Below are 19,256 nucleotides of genomic sequence, written 5' to 3'. Positions count from 1 at the left end.
GCCCAGCTTGATACCAGCTCTCCGGTGGCTGGGTCCTGGGCTTCTGTTTCTTCTTTTTTTTAAAAAAATTAAATTTATTGGAGTGACATTGGTTAACAACATTATATAAGTTTCAAGTGTACAATTCTGTAATACATCACTTGTGTATTACATTGTGTGCTCACCACCTGAAGTCTAGTCTCCTTCTGTCACTGTATATTTAACCTCTTTATCCTCTTTATCTTCCTACAGTGGGCTTCTGTTTCTTACCTGTCTGGTGTGTGTGGCCTCTGGGGCTTTAAGTCATGCACGGAGAGTGGGGAGGATGCAGGGGTTGGGGGAGATGCGATAGGTACCCCTGTCTACAATAACAGCCTTGGGACCCTCAGAACCAAAGAGGCTGTTCCAGGACCAGCACTGCCATTGAACCAGCTGGCCCCAGCAGCCCGGTAGGGTCCTCCTCAGCCCTGGAAACCCTTCAAGGGGAAGAGACATACAGGTGAGTGTGTGTGTATGTGCCGAGGTGGGTCATTCTGTGGGAACTGACCCACAATTTCCTTTCTTTATTCAACCTATCCTGGAGAGCCCATCGCGTCCATATACAAAAGGGCTATATAATGTTTTATGGTATGGCTGGATATACCAGGTTATTTAATCACTCCCTCTTTTTAGGCATTTAAAGTTATTATCAATTTTTTTAAAACATAAGACCAAGCTGCAATAAGCCTCCTGGCTGGCACATGTATGAATTATTTCTTTAGATGCTGTGTTAGTTTCCTATCGCTACTGTAACAAATTACTGCTAACTTATGCCTTATAACAACACAAATGTATTCTCTTACAGTTCCAGAGGTCAAAAGTCTACATCAGTTTCATTGGGTTAAAATCAAGGTGTCCCTTCTAGAGGGTCCAGGGGAGAATCTATTTCCTTGCCTTTTCCGGATTCCAGATGCTGTCCACATTCCTGGCCAGTGGCCCTTTCCCTCATGTTCAAAGTGTCACTCCAGCCTCAGCTCCTGTTGTCACATCACCTATCTCTGACTCTGATCCTCCTGCCTCTCTCTTATAAGGACACTTGTGGTTACACTGGACCCTCCTGGATAATCCAGGAGCCTTAACTTATTCACACCCATGAAGTCCCTGTAACTGTGTAAGGGCACGTATTCAGAGGTTCCTGGCACCAGCCTGTGGACATGTTTGGTGGGCCACGGTCTGGCCTACTCCATCTGCCTAGAAATAGGATGGCTTAGTCAAAGGGTGTATGTGTCTTTAATATAAATCGACATCTCTGAATTGTATTAATGAGAGCTCATAGCAACAGTACTAGTTCTAGCTTTCTGAGGGCAATTGGGCACCACTGATTAGGATGTAAAATCCTTACCCTCTCATGTCCTCCCCACAGTGTGGAGCAAGGTATGGTGCTATTGGTGGTTTGATTGTTAATCTTTCACTAAAGTGTCTTAGCCTAAAAGAATTGGTTTCCCAGGAGGCAGATGGAGGAGCAGGACTAGGAGTTTGGGCCAAAAGGCTGGGGTGGGAGGCTGGCTTCCAGGAGGAGCAGGCAGGAGGAGGTGCCTGGGTTGGAGTGAAGATGAGGAGGGAGATGAAAATCCAGGATCACTGCAATTCCACAATTCCTCCGAGGGAGTGTGACCACCAAAGCTAGGGCCACCTGAAACTACAGGGTTGGGGTAGAGCAGGTGGCCTGGATGCTGGTGCCAACTGGAGCCAAGCTGGACCAAGCCATCAGAGCTGGGTCACTGGCAACAGATAGGATGTGAAGAACAGGCGTCTGAATGCCTGAGGCCACCCTTCCAAACTGAGGCTGCAGAAAGATGTCCGGGCCAAGGCTGGCTTTACCTGATGCCGTCTGCCTGTTTACACAACGGCTGACTAGAAGCAGCCCTGCCTGCTTGTCCCTGTATATAAGCAGATGTGAGTGGTGGGGAGGTGAGTGGGGAATAGCTAGGAACACAGCCATTCCAGCAATGACTGGAGAACCACCTTATGTCCTAATCTAAACATCTTGCTATATAATCGAATCAGTACTGTACAATCTGTTCTATTTCAAGGTATATTTAAAGTCAAGTTCTGCTGAGTTGAGGGTTTGAAACTGCATCTGAAAGCCATTGATATGTGACCTAGATGCCCGAGTTGTGCTGAGAAAATGCCTAATTATGAGCCTTTGGCCATCATGTGATGCAGAAGCATGGAAGCCCTGTTCCGCCCCATTTTTGGCCATAATGACGGGAAATCAGGAAGCATGACGTATGCATTTAAGACTCTAGCTGTGCCTCTAAGTACTGCTTTAACTGCGTCTCACAACTTGAATGTGTCATAATTTCACAATCACACAGATCAAAATATTGCCTAGTTTCCACTCTGATTTCTTGTTTGATCCATTGCTTAGTTAGAGGTGTGTTTTGTAAGAGGCTGCACAACTCTCTTTTCATTAGGAAAGATCCCAGAGCACATATTAGCAGACAGATGCGCCGTGAGCTAAGACACTTATGAAATAACAACCCAAGCTTCCAAGTTTTAGCTCCCAAGGGGATGCTCCACCCCTCCAGTCTGGGTGAAGCTCTTGCACCCTGAGCACTGATTCAGACCCTAAGGTGTCCCCTTTTATTGGCATGTGCTTCCTCAGACCTCCCCTCTCCAACACCTCCCCACATGGGGCAACCGGCAAAGCATTCTCCACTTGCCCCTTTGATGTGCCAAAGTTCCCTAAGATGAAAGGCCACGGAGAACCCCATCCCTGGGTTCTCCCTAACCCTAGCACAGGCAACAGTGGTTGCAAAAATGTACTGAGCTCTATGAGAGAACAATGGGGAAGTATATGCAGAAACACTGAGAGGCCAACCCTCAGGGCCTGCCCCATTCACATCTGGTGTGGGAAGCATCTGTCCCTGGCCCCCCAGAACTAGGGCCATTCCTCAGACCCCTCACCTGGGTGCCACCTCCCCAGCTCCCAACGTCCTCTTCCTTCTCCCCGCCTCTTTCCCTAGGAGCCAGTCTTTTATCAGCTCAATTCCACCCAGCAGACACCCACTGAGGGCCTGTCCTATGTGGAACACGGTGCTGGGCATGGGTGGGGAAAAATTTGGGGTGACTTCCAGGGCCATATAATAGGGTATTATCTTCACAGCTGAAATTCTTTCAGATTCAAAGTGAGCCTGACACCCTCAGAGATGCTTAGAGTCCCAATGTCTTCCCATGGTTTATTGGATATATAAACAATACAGGTATAGGAACAAAGAGGCTACAGGGACAGCGGGTGACTGTCCTGGCACAGAACCCTAACCCCGGTCCTAGGGGGATAGGGCAGCCACATGTACCCAGATATATAGGATCGTGCTGGGGCCTATGCAACCTCACACTGTGCTGTTTGGACCCCGCAGCACAGAGTGGCATGGTGGTGTGTGTTTGGGGGTGCGGGGAGGTCGCTGCAGAGGAGGATGTGGAGGGGGCCCTGACCCTGATTTTAGGTGAGACACTCCGGTTCAGAGACAAAGTTCTGGCAGACGCTCAGAGACTCAGACTGCACGCACACAGGGCCTGCCTTTTCCGCCGACAGATGCTCTCCTGCTAAACAGTCCCAGGAAGCAGTGAGCGGAGAATTGACGGAACCACAAAACCCACAGTAAAGCCCTTCCAGGCGCCAACTCTGATATGTTCTTGGACAGACAGCCACTGCAAAGCCAGCAGCTGCCCTTGCAAGGCTGAAGGTACCCATTCACTACCTAAAGCCCTTGGAGGGGTGGGCTGTCCACTAACACTGAGAGTTGTGCTGGACCCTCACTGAGGAAGTCATTCCCTCCCAATACCACCCCATGAGGGCCAGCCCACCCGCCAGGAAAGCCAGCTTTGGTGGATGGGGGTGGGGCGTGGTATGGAGCAGTCATGGACCTGCTCTTCTAAATCTTTCCCCCATCACAATGTCAATAACAGAATACCAGGGCATCCCTCTTGGGGCTCAGGGGACTTGAATGTCACCAAGGCCACTCCTCAGTTTCTGGGGCTGACCCCACAGATGCTGGTGAGACTGTACCCAGGAACCTGCCCATTGTGTTTTTTGGAATTCCGGCTGGGTGGCTACATGCAGGCCCGTGTGTTGCAACAGAGGTCCCTTTCCTGTAACTGTGTCTGTGGTTCCCTGTGGCCAAGAAAGAGAATGGGCCCCCACCTCCTGACCCTCACTTGGTCTTGGGTCCAGCTCTGGTCCCGGCTACTCAGGAGAGCCCTCACTGCCTCTGTCAAACGCATTGCAGCCAGAGGCACAGATGTGCAGGGGCTGCTGCCCCGGTTCTAGGGCCCACTCCAGACCCCGAGCCACGGACAGAGTTGAGCTCCCCAAGTGCTCAGCTGCAGCACTTTCCCACATGTGGAGGGAGGGCAGCAGGAGAGGGAGCCAGGATGGGTGGGTGTGGCCTGTCCTGGTCACTCTCTATGTCTCTGTCTGTCATTCCACGCTCAGCACAAGCCAGCTCTCCACACCCATAGTGCCCCCCCCCCGCCCACCACACACAGGCCAGCTGGAAGCAGAAGGCAGGATGGCAGAGGTGGCCCAGCCAGCCCCTGCCTTAGCCCCCAGGCCTCAGGACCACTGGCAGGCGCATTCGGTGGGCTCCTGCACCGTGTAGGGCACCCAGGTGGCGTTGGTGGCACAGAAGAGCTGCACAGAGCGCCGCTGCAGGCTCACCTCTCGGCAGCACTTGCAGAAGCGGGCATAGGCGTTGATGTTGTAGTTGTAGATGCTGGCGGACGGGCACCTCCCATCACAGGACACCAGGTTCACCTGGGTGTGAGCAGGCCCATGAGGTGGGCTGTGTGGCCCTCACCGCCCCCCCCCTCAGAAAGACCCCTCCATCTCAGCTTTGGCTGCCCCCCCACCGTCTTGCAGGTGCCACGCACAGGGGTGTTGCTCCTGCATTCATTCTTGCGGATGGTCATGCGGATGGTCACTTTCTTGCAGGAGCGCCCGTCCTCTTTACCTAGAGGGGCAGGGTGGGTGAGGCGGCCGTGGCTGAGATGTGCTCCCAGGGGCAGCAGGATGGACTGGCAGGGGGCAGTTAGTGTCATGCTGGAAGGCCCCTTTACCAGCGTTAGTGCTCATGCAGAAGAGACCCTCCCCATCAGGGGGAAAGCTTTCCACTCAGTGCCCTGGAAGGAGGTGGTGGCAGGGGAGACAGAGGAAGATGCCTGGGGTGGCTTGTGGAGCTCTTGGCTAGGGGAGAGAAGGATCTGGGGACAGGCAGGCTGCCTCCCCAGGCCAGTCCCAAAATCTGTCTCAAAGACACTATTGGTGAGCTCTGCCCTAAGTTTCAGCTTTTCTACTCCAAAGGACTTCTGGCCTTAAGATTCGCAGTTTCCTGAATGGGTGGGAGCCCCAGTTCCTAGCAGCAAGGTTGCACACAGCAGGGTCGCTTGGTTTCCACATCTATCAAACAGGGCCAGGTGGTCACCCACCTCACACAGCCATTACAGGGATGGGAATTGTTCCCTCCGTGTGTAGTTTCCTCTGCCTGGACCACGCCTCCCACAGACAGCAGACCACGCCTCCCACAGGCAATGGACCTTGCCTCGAGCAGAGAGTAATTGCAGGGCTCATCCAGGCCCTCGCCTGCTCAAACATCTCCTCGCCAAGGCCTATCTTGAACCCCTTCTTGAAATGGCAGCTCCTCTCCTTCCACCCAGACCTCCCTCTCTGACCCCTCTTTGGCTAATTTCTATCCAAAACACTGTCACCGTCCAGTCAGAGACACACTTCTCATTATGCTGTTGAAGTGTAAGCTTTGTGTAGGGGTGTCCAACTTTTTGGCATCTCCGGGCCACACTGGAAGAAGAGCTGTCTTGGGCCACACATTAAATGCATCGTGACATGTAATCACAAAAAAAAATCTCATAGTGTTTTCAGTAAATTTACAACGTTGTGGTGGGCCACATTCACAGCTGGCCTGAGCCATGTGTGGCCCGCAGGCCGCAGGTGGGACACTCTGCTACAGCCTTCTTTTGCACGGCCCTTTCCACAATCTGTTGTGAGTTCTGTCCTCATTCTACATAAATATTCACTTTCACATCTCCAAATATGGATTTGTATGTTTGTGTTCTTTTTCGGAATGAGGCCCTCCAAATTGCAAAAGCTTCAGTCCCCGTAAAACCAGAAGCATCCACTCTGCTCTATACTGTATTTTACTGTCATCGTCTCCCCCACCAAAGTGTCAGCTCCACGGGGCCTTGCTGTGCTGTGTCTCCAGTGCTGAGAACAGGGCTTGGCACATTGGTGCTCAGTAAATGTTTGTCAGGTGCAAGGACTCGTTCTGTGACCCCAGGGTGCCTGCCGGAAATGGGGGACTCCTTTCTTCTGGCCTCTGGGCTTCACCACAGCAGGGTTCCCACCATGCCAGCTGGAGCACTCCTGGCCAGAGCTAAGCTGATCTTGTCTTCCCTCTCTGCTCCCAAGAGGCAGGAGAACTGAGTGTTGTCCTGGCTGTGGCCCTCTGGGTCCTGGACCAAGACTGGTGAGTGACCAGCGGGAGCAAAGCAGTAGCAGCTTTGGCATTGGTGGGTGCCAGGTGAGTGGGCACTGCTGAAGCATTCCCATGCAAGGCCAAGGGACACAGCTCACTACCCAGCATGCACTGTTGGCCTAAAGGCCTTTGCCAGAGGCAGGGAGCAGGGGTCACATAGCAGAAGGGATGTTGTTGGAAATAGCAATGTGGCTGTCTGCTTCCAGTTCCATGGGCTTCCAAGAGGAGTACCTGGGTGGCAGTGGACACTAACCCGTGGAGGAGAGGCAGGGCTAACGGGGACCACGGGAAACAGGGTCCCCGGGGAACCTGGGGAGAGGGACATGGGTCGCAGGTCACACGGAAGCACATAGGACAGTCAGGGAACATGAGTTGTGGGTCAGAGGGCAGCCAATGAGGCACCAAGCCCAACTTCCTCGGAGTATGTGAGGTGAGCATAAAAAGGTCCAAATCCAAGGGAGGGTCTGGGGTCTTAGGGGGAGGGGAGGCATGCGGGCAAAGGCGCCAAGGCTGACGGGGCCGTGTGCACATGTGGCTGGGGGCTGCAGGTCCCAGCAGCTGGGTGTGAGGACGGGTGCACAGACCTTTCACTCAGACTCATCAGGGAATCTGTGAGCCTGAGTCCCACTCAGTAGTCCCCTCCCAGATAGGGCTCCTGGCCACAGGGAGAATTCCCATGGGGTGGAGGCCTCTGAGCTGGGGTTTTTGGCGGGGGCAGGAGGAGGCAGAGCAGCTGGTCAGCGACTGGCCTCCTGGACCCAATATCCCAGTGTCCCGTCTCCAACAAGAAGCAGAGGCCTTGGGTTGGGATAGGAGTATGGGCATGGCCTGCCTCTCTGTGTCAGTGCCTGAGCCTAGTGGTGGGGGGATTATCCTACTCACCCCTGAAAGCCACCACCAGAGGGGCCAGGCCAGGAGCCTGGCCCTCTGAGCCCCAACGTGACGCCCTTTCCCCCACCAGGGCCCCACCCCCTGGGACTGCACCGTGCTCACTCACATGTCCTGCAGCATCCCTCCAAGGAAGGAACCACCGAGCCCCCAACCTGGAGGAAGAGGAGAGGAGGTGGGTGGGAGATCCCGTCCAGTCCAGGAGCCACAGTCCCAGCAAGAGGCAAAGAGTCCAAGCGACTTGACTCCTTTCCTCCCATGATGCCCCAGGCAGGACCTCCAGGCCCTGCTGGTCATCAGGCCTTGGCCAGAGGAAGAAGGGTCTCTGAGCTAGCCATGGGGGAGCTCTGGTATAAGCTGACTGGTTGGGACGCTGCCGGTGGCCCCCAGTGATGCTGGAACCTGGGTTAAGATGGTGCCAGACCCCCCAGCTTTCCAGTGGCAGCTCCCCATGTAGAGGGTCAGGGAGGGAGGGGTGCAGGGTTCGACCCAGCGGCCTGGGCTCTGTCTCAGCCCTGGATGAATGGCCCCTTTCTTCTGGGCGTTGTCTTCCTATTTCTACAGTGGGGGCAGCTCTCCCTCAGAGCCCTCCTCCTCTCATGACATGGACAAAACAACAGATGTGACAGTTCTTCGTAAATATGTATGTGTGTGATCGTGGGTCTCTGCGAGCACATACATGTATGTACATGTGTGATATCACATGTGTTTCTGTATGAAAGCATGATTACATGTGTATATTTGTTTTCTTAGGTAAGATCAGAAATCTTTGTGTCCAATATTCAACTCAGGAGAATTAATAATTTAAAAATAGTCCCAATGCTCTGGGAAATCCTTGTCCCTGAGATGTTCCCACAGTGACAGCTGTCCACACTAGTGCAAAAGTGCTGTGGCCTGTGATGTGCAGTGTGTGAGCAGCTGTCGGCCTGTGTTGGTGTGTCAGTAACAGTGCGTGTTTGCGTGTGTCTGTGTGTGGCCCTGTGATGTATGAGGAAGTGGGGCATGATGTGGCCAAAGCAAAAACGTGCAGAGATGGGGACTTGGAGTGGTGGGGCAGGCACAGGCTCCGGGGAACCCCTCCTGCCTCGCTCCTGCGCACGGGACCTCTCCTTGCCCCACAGGCCGTGCTGCTGTGAGAGGAGGCTGGCACTGACCTTGGCACACTCAGTCTCATTGAGCGGAGGGCAGCTGATGGGCGAGCGGACCAGCACGGCGCCCAGGGGAGTGCTGCTGCAGTGGTGGCGGGCACACTCTGCGATCCAGGACGCCCCGGGCTGGAGGGCACAGAGGTGGGCTATAGGGGCTGGTGGCCAGGTGGGTGGCCTGGGCAAACCGATAGGGCATAGCTTCAAAGACAGACACAGCCTCAAAGCCAGCACTGCCCAGAACTCTGCCTGTCCCCAGCCCTGGGTTCTGGTCCCAGGTGGGCATTTAAGGGGCTGCATACCAAGAACAGGGAGGTGGTGCCGTTGGGGAAAGTGAAGAGGCAGGACACGTTCCTGCAGGAGCCGCAGCAGGCCGCCAGGTCCCGCGGGTGCTCATACTCCTGGTTCTGCAGGACAGGGAGGGACGGGGTGGGCCTCGGCACCTGCCTGCCTCCACCCCTGCCTCTCTCACTGTCTGCTTGTCTCTGAGCCCAGAGCAGGGCGCTCTGTGGACACTCAGGAAGGGGACTCCAGGGCCCTTCTATTTCAGGCAGGAAGGTCATCCTTGTGTCTACCCTAAAACTCCTCTGCTGCAGTTCCCAGGCCCAGCCCCAGTGGACAAAGAGTTCTTTCACCCCTTTGGACACAACATTGCTGGTAATTACAGGGTCCAGTTTCAGTTCCAGAGAGACCTCAATGTGAGCCCCGGTTCCTGTGGGACTTTTCACAAAGGACTAGACCTCCCTAAACCTCAGTTTTCTCATCTGAAAAATGGGAGCAATTCTGATTCTTGTTATTCAATTAATATTTTTTTTTAGCTCTTACGAGAAGCCAGTCGCTGCCCAAGGTATTGGGCACGTAGAAGTGTTCAATAAATGGTAGCAACGCAAACACAGGAACCAAAGAAGGCAGGGAACATGTCAGCGGTAGAAGGGGCTTGTAACTGTGTTCTCTGTGCAAAGCCTCACCCTTGCCAGGCCTCCACTCCTGCTGTTCCCCTCCTGGCCTGGCCCAGCCCAGTCGGGTTCTGGCACTTTCCCCGGAGGTCTCGGAGGGCCCCCTGATGCTTACTCTCTAGATTTGTCTAGAGAGCGTGGGGCCAGATGGAAGGGACCTCTGGCTCCTGGAGCACCTAGGCTCTGCCAGGCCAGCCCTCCTGACCCGCCCCCATCCCGTGCTGCCTCATACCGCCTCGCAGTGGACATCGCACAGCACGGAGGTGGTGTTGATCTGGTAGAAGCCGGTGAGAAGGTCCAGCACTTCAGTACAGCGGGAGGTGTGGCACACGCCATCTGCCGAGAGCTCCACCACCGTCTGGCCCGGTTGCATCACCCCCAGCTCTCGGCTCAGACACACAGCGGCCTTCACTGGGTGGGTGTGCAGTGTGGCCGCAGTCACTGAGAGCCCAGCCCCCGCCCCCGTCCCCGCCCTCGGCTCACCCTCCCTGGCTCGACTCACTCTGGCTCTACCTCCCCACTCACCACATTCGTACTTGGCACAGCCACACACGTTCTCCTCGCTGTGCATGAACTCCTCGTCCAGCTGGGACTTCTCCCACTGGGTGGGGCAGAGGTGGTCAGCACCCCTGCGTGGGGAGGCCCCGCCCACCCTCAGGAGCAGTCTGCCACTAGGCCCCTCCCCCTCTCCTTACAGCAGGTGACAACGTTCTCAGCAGGTGAGAACGACTGGTGAGCCTGAGGACCCTCGGCACCCTGTGAGCTCGGTCACCCTCCCGCAGAGGGAGAAACGCCCCATGTGACTTCTGAGCTTCCCCGCTGAGGAGCACTCCCCAGCGTCCTCTCCTGGGGCCTGGGGCTCTCCTTCTGAGCACCCACTGGCCCATCACTGAGGGCCTGATACGTGGCTGCCGGCCCAAAATCTGGCTTGGCTCAAATACTTCCCTTCTCCCTTGCCAGCTGAAGGGAGGGGAGGATGGGACAGGAGACAAAATGAGAGGAGGTGCCTGCTGGGGCCTAGGGGGGCACACATAACCCAGAAAATTATGTAAAAACATAACTTTAAACATAACTGCACATTTCTCAGAGTATTTTCACTGCCCTCAGGTCTGGGCAACACGGTGGTCAACGGCATGGCCTCTGAGTCAGATTTCCCGGGCCCAGTCCTGACACTGGGATGTACTAGCTACGCTGTCTTAACCTTGGTTTCCTCTCTGTGTAACCGAGTTAATCAGAGAATCACTGGGTTGTTGTGAGAACTAATGGGATGATATACATAAAAGCCCTAGGAGAGTTCCTGGCATACCATTAACTCTCAATAACATAAGCTACTGTCATAAGTATCTTCATCATCATCATCATCTTCTTCACCATTTCCTCCACCCCCACTGTCATCATCGTCATAATGAGTCCTCACCACAGCTCTGAAGCACAATCTCCCTCAGTTGACTAAGAAGGGCACTGTGCCCAGAGAGCAGAGCTTGGGGCAAGAAGGCTGACTTGCAGTCCGAGGCTCCTTGCACTGGACTGAAGAACCAGGGCCTCCGGACAGGAAGGGACTGGCGCAGAGGGAAGGAGAGGGAGGCAGACCAAGGAGAACGGGGAGGGGCAGGGTCTCCTTACCAGGTGGCACCGGGGCACGGGGATTGTGTCGCAGTCACACTCTGAAAAACAGGAGGGGCCAGGACCCACCTTACCGGAGATATCCAGGTGGAAGTCCCCCTGAGCCTCCAGGCCCTTCCCCGCAGTGCACCCCCTCCTCCAGCCTGCTTGCAACCCCCACAGGGGCTACGCTCCCCTGGCTGGGCAGGTGGGACAGTCAGTAATGGGTCCTAATGTGGAGTCCACAGCAGGTGTGGAGGGAGAAGGAATGGACCAATCACAGGTGCCCTTTAGTCATCTGGCTTCTCCCCTCCCCAGAGCCCATTCTAAAGCAGATGTGGGCTGCACCAGAAACAAATACGGCAACGGTGACACTTCTGACCGTCTGCATGCCCCAAATCTATGTTCCAGCAAGCTCAGCCTGACTACTCCGAGCCTCCGCCTAGGAGCAGGTCTAATGCTAAGCTGGGAGGGGAGGGAGCTGACTGCCGAGGCATCAGTAGCGAGCCTAAGGGAGCCAGGGCCCTAGCTTCAGCGTGAGGCGCTCCGGGGCAGTGTGGCTGTGAAACACCCTTTGGGGAAACTCGCTCACGCAGCAAATGGTTCTAAGTGCAGACTGTATCCCGAGCATTTCTCTGCACTCTGGGAACAAAGCGATGACTCACACCGACTAAAACCCCTGTCCTCGTGAAGTTCACATCTGGGCTCGGGAACAGACAAGCGAAATATCTAGGTGCAAACCAGAGTTTCTCAACTCTTTTTAAAAACGACGTTTTCATATACAGCTCCCTGGTGCTCCTTATTAGTCATTGATACTCCCGCCTGCTTCCCCAAAGGTGAATTTTAACAAAATTATGTTTACTGTCAGAGAGTCGCAATAAAGACTTTTTAAATGGGGGGAAAAAACCTTTCTGAAACAAGGAACTTGTTCTTTTCTTGTTTCATCCTGGGGAGAAAAGATGCAGGAAGGCTCTGCACTCAGGGAGCAGATGCAAAGTGGGAGGAGGGAAATTTCGGAGGCTTCTCTCTGGTGACTCCGGAGAGACAGAATCTGAGCGAGTTGATAGTGGTGGGCCCGTTCCTCCCTCACCCTCAACACCACCCCCCCCCCCCCCCCCCCCCCCCCCCGGGACCTGGGGCTCTATCTTTGGGCTTTTGGGGAGGAGCCTCCCCCTCCAGGGACTTACCGCAGGACTTGTAGGGGCAGCAGCGGTCTGGGCTCCACACCTCCACGAGGGCCGTGCCCATGCCACACTGCACATGGGGGCAGCGGAATTGCTCACACACTGCGTGGAGGGGAAGCAGGGGACAATCAGCCACAGGCAACTCGGGGCACGAATCCTCAGAAATGCAGCTTTGGCTAAGGAGCAGGTACCTCCCAGCTTCTCCTAAGTTGCCCCCAATGTCCTCAGGCACTCTCCCAGGCTGGACTCCTGGAGGACATCTGGGACCCTGGGTTTCCCCATGGATCCACCTCAGGAGGCCCTCCTTCTGCTCCCGGAGGCATTAGCAACGTGGCAATGGCGGAACCTCAATGTCAGGCAACCGAGCTTCCCCCTGAGAGTGTCACCCTGAGAGTAGCAATCAGAGGGGGGACAGTGACCAGGAGCATGTCCCTCTGCGGGAGACTTTCCCCGTCCACCTGTGGGAATCACCCCCCTGTAGCCCACCCAGGCTTCCCTGCTTCAGCCTCAGTCTAGGGCTCAGGCCCCCCTTCCTCTTGTTCCGCAGGCAGGTGTCTCTGAGCCTAGGATTCCTCAGCTGTTCTCATGTGCTGAGAGACACACGTCTAGGCACAATGTTTTCGTGGGGAAGGGAGGTGCAAGGGTCAACGCTGAAAGGGAAAGGCTGTAAGACTTCCTTGATTTATTTTAAAAATTATTGGCACAGGTAAGGATTATCAACTGGTGTTTCAAAAAGTTATGAAGTGGAGGGGGAGAAGGGCAGCATGGGTACAGTGTCAGAGCGATGGGTTCCTTTCTGGTTGGAAGAGGAAGAATGTCAAGGTCAGGAGGAGGAACATGACGGTCGTCGCCCTGATGCCGGGCCGAGGTTAACATCAGCCCTAGTGACTCGGCCACACAGCGTGCGTCACCTGCCGGGATGTGCTATGAAGCTCGGGTGCAGCCCAGGTAAACAAGTACTTTAATGGACTCCACCAAGTCTTCGTTCTAACTTTCGGCTCGCAGGAAGTGCACAGGAGAGAAGAGCGAGGGAAACAGTTCTAAGAGGAAACAAATGGGTAAACCCAGAAGGCAGGGCTTTCTGCAGGACCACAGCCCAGGCTCTACAAGTTAGTGTCTCACAGGAAAAGGGGCCTGCGCTGGATGAGAAGACATTAGAGAGACGTAATATTAATGTGTAGCCCTGGACTGGGTCTTGGGTTGGACAAGCCAGGAGGATCGTGGACTGGGTATGATATAACTTAGAAATTTTATTAACGTGGAAAAGTAAAGGACACATTTTCATAGCCGGTTAAAAAGAGTATGTGCAGGAGAGCTTGTTTTGGTGAGCCACACATATGTGCAGGATACCTAGGAGGTAGGAAGGTAGTATGTTCACTTCCTCATATTTACCTGGATTTCACACTTTGTACAAGGCACGGACAGTGCTTTTGTAGTGAAAGTCTAGTGAAGGCTGGGACAAGGTAATACCACCAGCGGTCCTGGGGTGGGGACTTGGTGAAGGAGCTGGTGGCACTGGAAGGTCAGCCCCTCTGGGCCGCGGCCCCTGTGCAGCCGGGACTCACCGCACTGGTACAGGGGGCAGCAGAGCTCTGTGGTGTTCCTGTCCACGGTGAGCGCCTCCCCCTCCTGACACTCGGGGATCGGGTCTGGACAGTCGTCGCAGCCTGAGAGGGGAGAGGGGCCTCTGCTGTCAAAGGGGGTCCCCCTCGGGGGAGGGGGGTTGGCAGGGAACGGGCTGCTGGGTGGGGACATGTCGGAAACCCAGGTGTGCCAGGGGCAGACTGTCACAGCAGGGTTCCGTGGGCCCGTGTGAGCGGTCCCGGAGTCGGAATTTGGAAGTTCTCCCTTGTGTGTACCTCGGGCCTCACTCGGAAGGAGCACCGACTTCCTCGTGCTCGTCCATCCGTGGGGCGAGGTGGGGATCGGTTTCCTCTTTCCCCTACGCTTCTCTCTGGACAGCGATCGCACCCACCTCCCGGTGCCCACCCCACCGACGACCCCCACCCTGTCCCCCCAGCCACCCAGGGAAGCCGGGTGAGGAAGGAGAGGCTGCGGCCGGGCGTGCACGCTGCCGTCTGACGCCGCGTCCACCCACCGCAGAAGTAGGAGGTGCAGCACGTCTCCCCCAGGCGGCCGGCGATCAGGATCTGGTCTGGGCGGCAGCTGGGGATCACCTGGGGCTCACACTGGTCTGGGTCGCACTCTGGGGGAAGGACAGAATTGAGGCGCCGGGCACAGACCCTGTCTGGTCACGCTGGGACCCCCGCCCTGGCTCTGCCCTAGTCTCCGGTGAGAACCCAGTCCCCCGAACTGTCCATGCTCCCCTACCCCAGCTGCAGGGCCCCCGCTGCCCCCCAGGTGGCTGGAATCCCATGCTCCCTGCCCGGGGCCTCTCACCGCAGCTGTAGCTGGGGCAGCAGGAGTCCTCCTGGAAGTGGGTGATGAGTCCGTGGCCTGGGCGGCAGGTGGGGGCGAGGCCCTCGCACAGAGTCTGGTTACACACTGGCCGGGGAACAGGGGGCCTGTCACCGGGAGGCCAGGCTTCCCCTACCCTCCAGCATTACCCAGCCCTAGACACCTGGTCCCCATTACACCTCCCAGCCCCCAGGAGTCATGTTCCTAGAAGGAGCCTCTGAGGGTCACCCAGAGGGTCCAGGACTTGGACACAAGAACAGTCAGAGTTAACGCTCAATGCAGTGGGCCACATGCAAGCTGCTGCTGTGGATCAGTGTCAGCTTCGCACAGCAACCCAGAAGGTGGGTCTACGGTTAGCCTCGGGTTAGAGGAGAATCCACTAAAGCACGGAGGATGTTAAATGATCTGCCAGCGTCACGAGGCTGCAAGGTGGTACAGGAAGAGCCCACCAGGCTGCCTGGCTCCAGAGCCCAGGCCTTTAAGCCTTGCCCACCCTAAGGCATGGCCCTGTCCCCCATGAAGCATTCTTCACTCCCCTCAACACACCCCCCACAAGACGCTTTCATGTTCCCAGGCCTTGTCCTATCCATCAAGGTCAGAGCGGAGCCTTTTAACTGTCTTACAGTTGAGGCCGAGGGAAGGGAGGGGTGGGACTCACCACAAACAGCCCCCAGGCAGCAGGGGTCCTCGGTGGGTACAAGCAGGACCACCTCCCCAAAGCGGGGACAGCTCTCAGGGCGGGGGGGCCCTGGGCAGTCCAGGTCCACGGGGACGATGGTGTCCTGAGCTTGGCAATGGTGCTGGCAGCATCCGCTGAGGGAGCTGTTCCAGGTCTCCCCCAGGGCCCGAGGCACCCCCGTGCTGTCCGTGCAGGCTGCAGTGGGGGACATGGGGGTACAGAGGGCTCAGGAGGGTGGGGACACCCAAACTGTTCCAGGTCCGACCCTCCCTGGGACAATGACCACTCCAAAGCAGACCTGGAGGGACACGAATGGGTCTCAGCCATGGGCAGCAGGAGGGTGAAGGAGGCCGTAGGGTGAAGCCATCTTTGGAGGGTCCCACCCTGGGAGGGGAGGAACCTACCACACTTCTCCTCAGGGATGCAGAGTGCCGCGTGGCGGCGGTGCAGGATGGTGCCCTCAGAGCAGACGCAGCCCTCGCCCAGCACCTGGCACTGCTCCGGGTCCAGTGGGCCCAGCAGCCCATCCTGGCAGGACTCGGGAGGCTCACAGGCCAACACACAGGCCTGGTAGGTGGAGTCGCTGGAGCACAGGAAGGCTGCAGGGGCACAGCGGGCAGAGGGTAGGGTGAGGAGGGGCCTCGGGGCACCAGCTGTGACTCAGCAGACGGTGCAAAGGGTTTTGTTGCCACTTTCCTGTAGATCAGGATCTGCAAATGAAGTTGTATTGATACACAGCCACGTCCTTTCATTTATCTATTGAGTCTGGCTGCTAGCGTACTACTGCAGAGGCAGAGTGGGTGGCTGTGACGGAGGCCATGCGGCCCCAAAAGGCCTCAGATATTTATCTGACTCTTCACAGGAAACATTTGCCAACCCCTTGTTCTAGATCAGAGTTTCCAAGCTTTCCTGACTATAAAAACTAGGTTTCCCTTCGTGGTCCAATACACGTGTGCATGGAGAACAGCGGTCCTCAATCCTGACAGACAGAATCCCCTGGGAGCTTCTGGACGCCCTCACTGGGCCCACCCCAGACCAACGGAATCAGGGTCTCTGACTGCGGCCCCCCGAGGATCCCTGCTTTTGAAGTTCGCTGGGTGATTGATTGCAAAGGGTAGCCGGAATTGAAAACCACTGACATATTGAAACGAAGAACGTCTTTCTTGAAATAACATGTAATTGTTCAGGTGCAGTACCCTCTAGTATTTTCTCTTCTATTGCAGTTTTCAAATGCTGGTGCTGATGCCCAAAGCTGATTTCGTAACCACTGCGGTGAGATCCACAGTTTGAGAAATGCCACTCTAGATGGCATTGTCTTTTCATCTTTTATTGGTCGTGTTAGAGGTGTGGTCCTCCTGTGAGCAGCCTTTCTGGGTGTGTTCACACCACCTCAGGCCAGTCCACCCCTGCCTGCCCCACTGAGGCAGGGCTAGTGGGGGCGGGACAAGGTGGGCCTCCCCACTCTCTTTAAGGAAGAAGGAGAGAGACTGAAAGGAGAGGAGGACGATCGACAGCGAGGAGAGAGGAACCAGCAGATGCCGGACCGCGACCACGCGATGAGCGTGTGGGGCGTGCTCTGAACATAGCAGAGGGGCTGTTACTGCTGTCCCCGTTTGACAGATGACAGACTCAGAGACATTAAATAATGAGTGAATACATTAGAGTTACCTGACTTATTAATATAAACTGTAATAAAAATAAATTTGTTAATGTATTAAAATATTTATTAATTTACTTTTCAAGTATATATGAATTTGTCAATGAATGTACTTGAATGATTGAATAATTAAATCTGGAAAGCCTAGACTTGGACTCAGGACCGTAAGCCCTTTCCTGCTCTGACTGTGGCAACAAACAGGCAACGGAGGAGACCCGCATCTCGCCCACCAACTCACGGCAGTAGTCAGAGCGCCGCCACTCGATGCACACGTGGAACTTGTGGCACATGGCCACGTACACCGTCAGGGCCACGCAGGGCTGCTGCACGTACTTGGTGTCCCGGATCCACAGCTCGCAGAACGACTCTGGGGAGACCTGGGCACGTGCATCAGGCGGGCTGCCTCCCCGGACTCCCCGCACCCCCAGCCCCGCTCCCCACAGCCCTGCCCAGGGGCGATGATGGGCCTCTGCAGGCTCCCAGCCTGGCCCCAAACTCAACACCTCTGGGGAACTCACCCAAATCTGCACCTCCCCACCCCAGCACTGGCCCCTCTGCAGGTAGATCCTGCCATCCCAGCCAAGAGCCCCCCGGCCTGCGCTGAACCCAGTTGGCACATACGAAGGTGTGGCAGGCGCTGAAGGTGCCGTTGGACAGCATGCGGATGCAGGGGGAGCAGTCGGCCGTGGCACAGCTGTCTGGCCGGAAGCGGGTTTGGCCCACTGAGGTCAGGGAACTGGGCACCTGCCAGCTGTCCAGAAAGGGAGCAGGGTCCTCGTCTTCACCCACCACAGAGCCATCCTCCAGGGTGAGGTCATTGGCTGGGTCCCCATCACAGATACCTGAAGGGGGCAGAATTATGCAATAGCCATAATAATTGCCACCACCCCCAGGCCCCCAGCTGTCACTCTGCATATTCCTCAAAAGAATTCTTTGAGGCCAGTATTAGTATTATCAAGTTTTATAGGTGAGGAAAAGGAAGTACAGAGAAGCTAAGAAACCTGCTGTGCAAGAAAATGTTTTTGTTCTAAATATATACCTAAGTATTTAGGGATACAAAAATACTTTCAAATGGTTCAGAAAAAATTACATATATATAAATTGTATATGCATAGAAAAGTGCATAGATATGGATGTATAGACACATATATAGTGTATATCTATACCTTTACATAGAGAGAAGCAAGTGAGGCAAAATGTGAACACTTGGTAAACCTGGGTAAATAGTACATGAGAGTTCCTCATGCTATTTGGTAACTTTAAAGTTGGACATTATATGGAAATTAAAATTTTCTCCAAAAAATCTGCTGTAACAGAGATTGCTAACTAAGTATCACACTCATTTCCTCTTCTTCCTGGGCAATCCACTAACCTATTTTTCCCAGGCTTCCTTGCAGTTGGTTGAGACCATGTGACTGAGTCCCAGCCAATGGAACATGAGTAAAGGGGCTGGGCACCAGGTCCAGGCCTGGTCCAGAAGCATTTCCCAGCTCTTTTCCACTCTCTTCTGTGGAGTTGGAAGCTTGTGTTAAAATACAAAGCCACAAGATAGAAGGAATCTCCACTTGGGAGTTTATGTGTGCAAGAAATAAACTTCTGTGGCATTAAGACCCTGAGCTGGGGGCAAGCTGAAGTTTATCTGGCAGCTGCTGGCATGACCTGAACTTCCAACTTCATCTCTCACACTCTAGGTGCCAGACACGTGCTTCCCTGCCCTTGACTTTGCTTAGGTTGCTCCCTCTTCCTGAAACACTTTCTCAGAAGTCCTTCCTTCAAGGCGCCCTCAGAGGCACTGCCCATGACCTTCCCAATTCTGCGTAGCAGGCTTTGGTCTCATTCTCCGAGTACAAAGACTCATTTTCCTTCAGATTCTCGCTCTCCCAGCACCCCCCACATTGCCTAGCAGAGGGCCCAGGGTACCAAGCGGTAGTCTGGAAAACTAGCTGACTTCTGCTCTGACCCCTCCTGCCACCAGTGTTGTGAATATAAAGCATGATTTAATACAATTTTACCAATGGTCCCAGGGATCCCATTTTTGGTCTTGGCATTGAGTCACCAAAGGGTGTCACAAAGAGACCCCAGGGGGGAGTTGGCCCGCAGGTCAGGGCTGACCACAGCACTCTCTGCCAGGTGTGAAGAGCAGAGGGAGAAAGTGGTGAGAACAGGACGGTGGCGCTGGTGGCGATGGTGTGTGTGCAAGGAGAGACGCTTGTGGACG

The 19,256-nt window shown here is 55.1% G+C and overlaps 1 protein-coding gene across 1 annotated transcript in view; it reads right to left on the bottom strand.

The window, feature by feature from the left end:
• Positions 1-3,151: 3,151 nt before the first annotated feature.
• OTOG (otogelin) overlaps positions 3,152-19,256 on the bottom strand; it is a 72,719-nt gene continuing 56,614 nt past the window's right edge. The window contains exons 41-56 of the mRNA XM_036029998.1: positions 17,660-17,880; positions 17,277-17,415; positions 15,786-15,980; positions 15,361-15,576; positions 14,685-14,789; positions 14,383-14,490; positions 13,850-13,951; positions 12,288-12,386; positions 11,122-11,162; positions 10,024-10,099; positions 9,731-9,909; positions 8,845-8,949; positions 8,552-8,671; positions 7,507-7,552; positions 4,894-4,973; positions 3,152-4,777 (exon numbers count right to left, since the gene is read on the bottom strand). Of these exons, the coding sequence (XP_035885891.1) occupies positions 4,577-4,777; positions 4,894-4,973; positions 7,507-7,552; positions 8,552-8,671; positions 8,845-8,949; positions 9,731-9,909; positions 10,024-10,099; positions 11,122-11,162; positions 12,288-12,386; positions 13,850-13,951; positions 14,383-14,490; positions 14,685-14,789; positions 15,361-15,576; positions 15,786-15,980; positions 17,277-17,415; positions 17,660-17,880 (2,033 nt within the window). The 3' untranslated portion in view covers positions 3,152-4,576. The remainder of the gene's footprint in view (positions 4,778-4,893; positions 4,974-7,506; positions 7,553-8,551; positions 8,672-8,844; positions 8,950-9,730; positions 9,910-10,023; positions 10,100-11,121; positions 11,163-12,287; positions 12,387-13,849; positions 13,952-14,382; positions 14,491-14,684; positions 14,790-15,360; positions 15,577-15,785; positions 15,981-17,276; positions 17,416-17,659; positions 17,881-19,256) is intronic.

Source organism: Phyllostomus discolor, chromosome 6 (genome assembly GCF_004126475.2).
Source record: "Phyllostomus discolor isolate MPI-MPIP mPhyDis1 chromosome 6, mPhyDis1.pri.v3, whole genome shotgun sequence".
Taxonomy (NCBI): domain Eukaryota; kingdom Metazoa; phylum Chordata; class Mammalia; order Chiroptera; family Phyllostomidae; genus Phyllostomus; species Phyllostomus discolor.
Note: the sequence above shows the minus strand (reverse complement) of the source record. Positions and strands in the feature narration are given on the sequence as shown.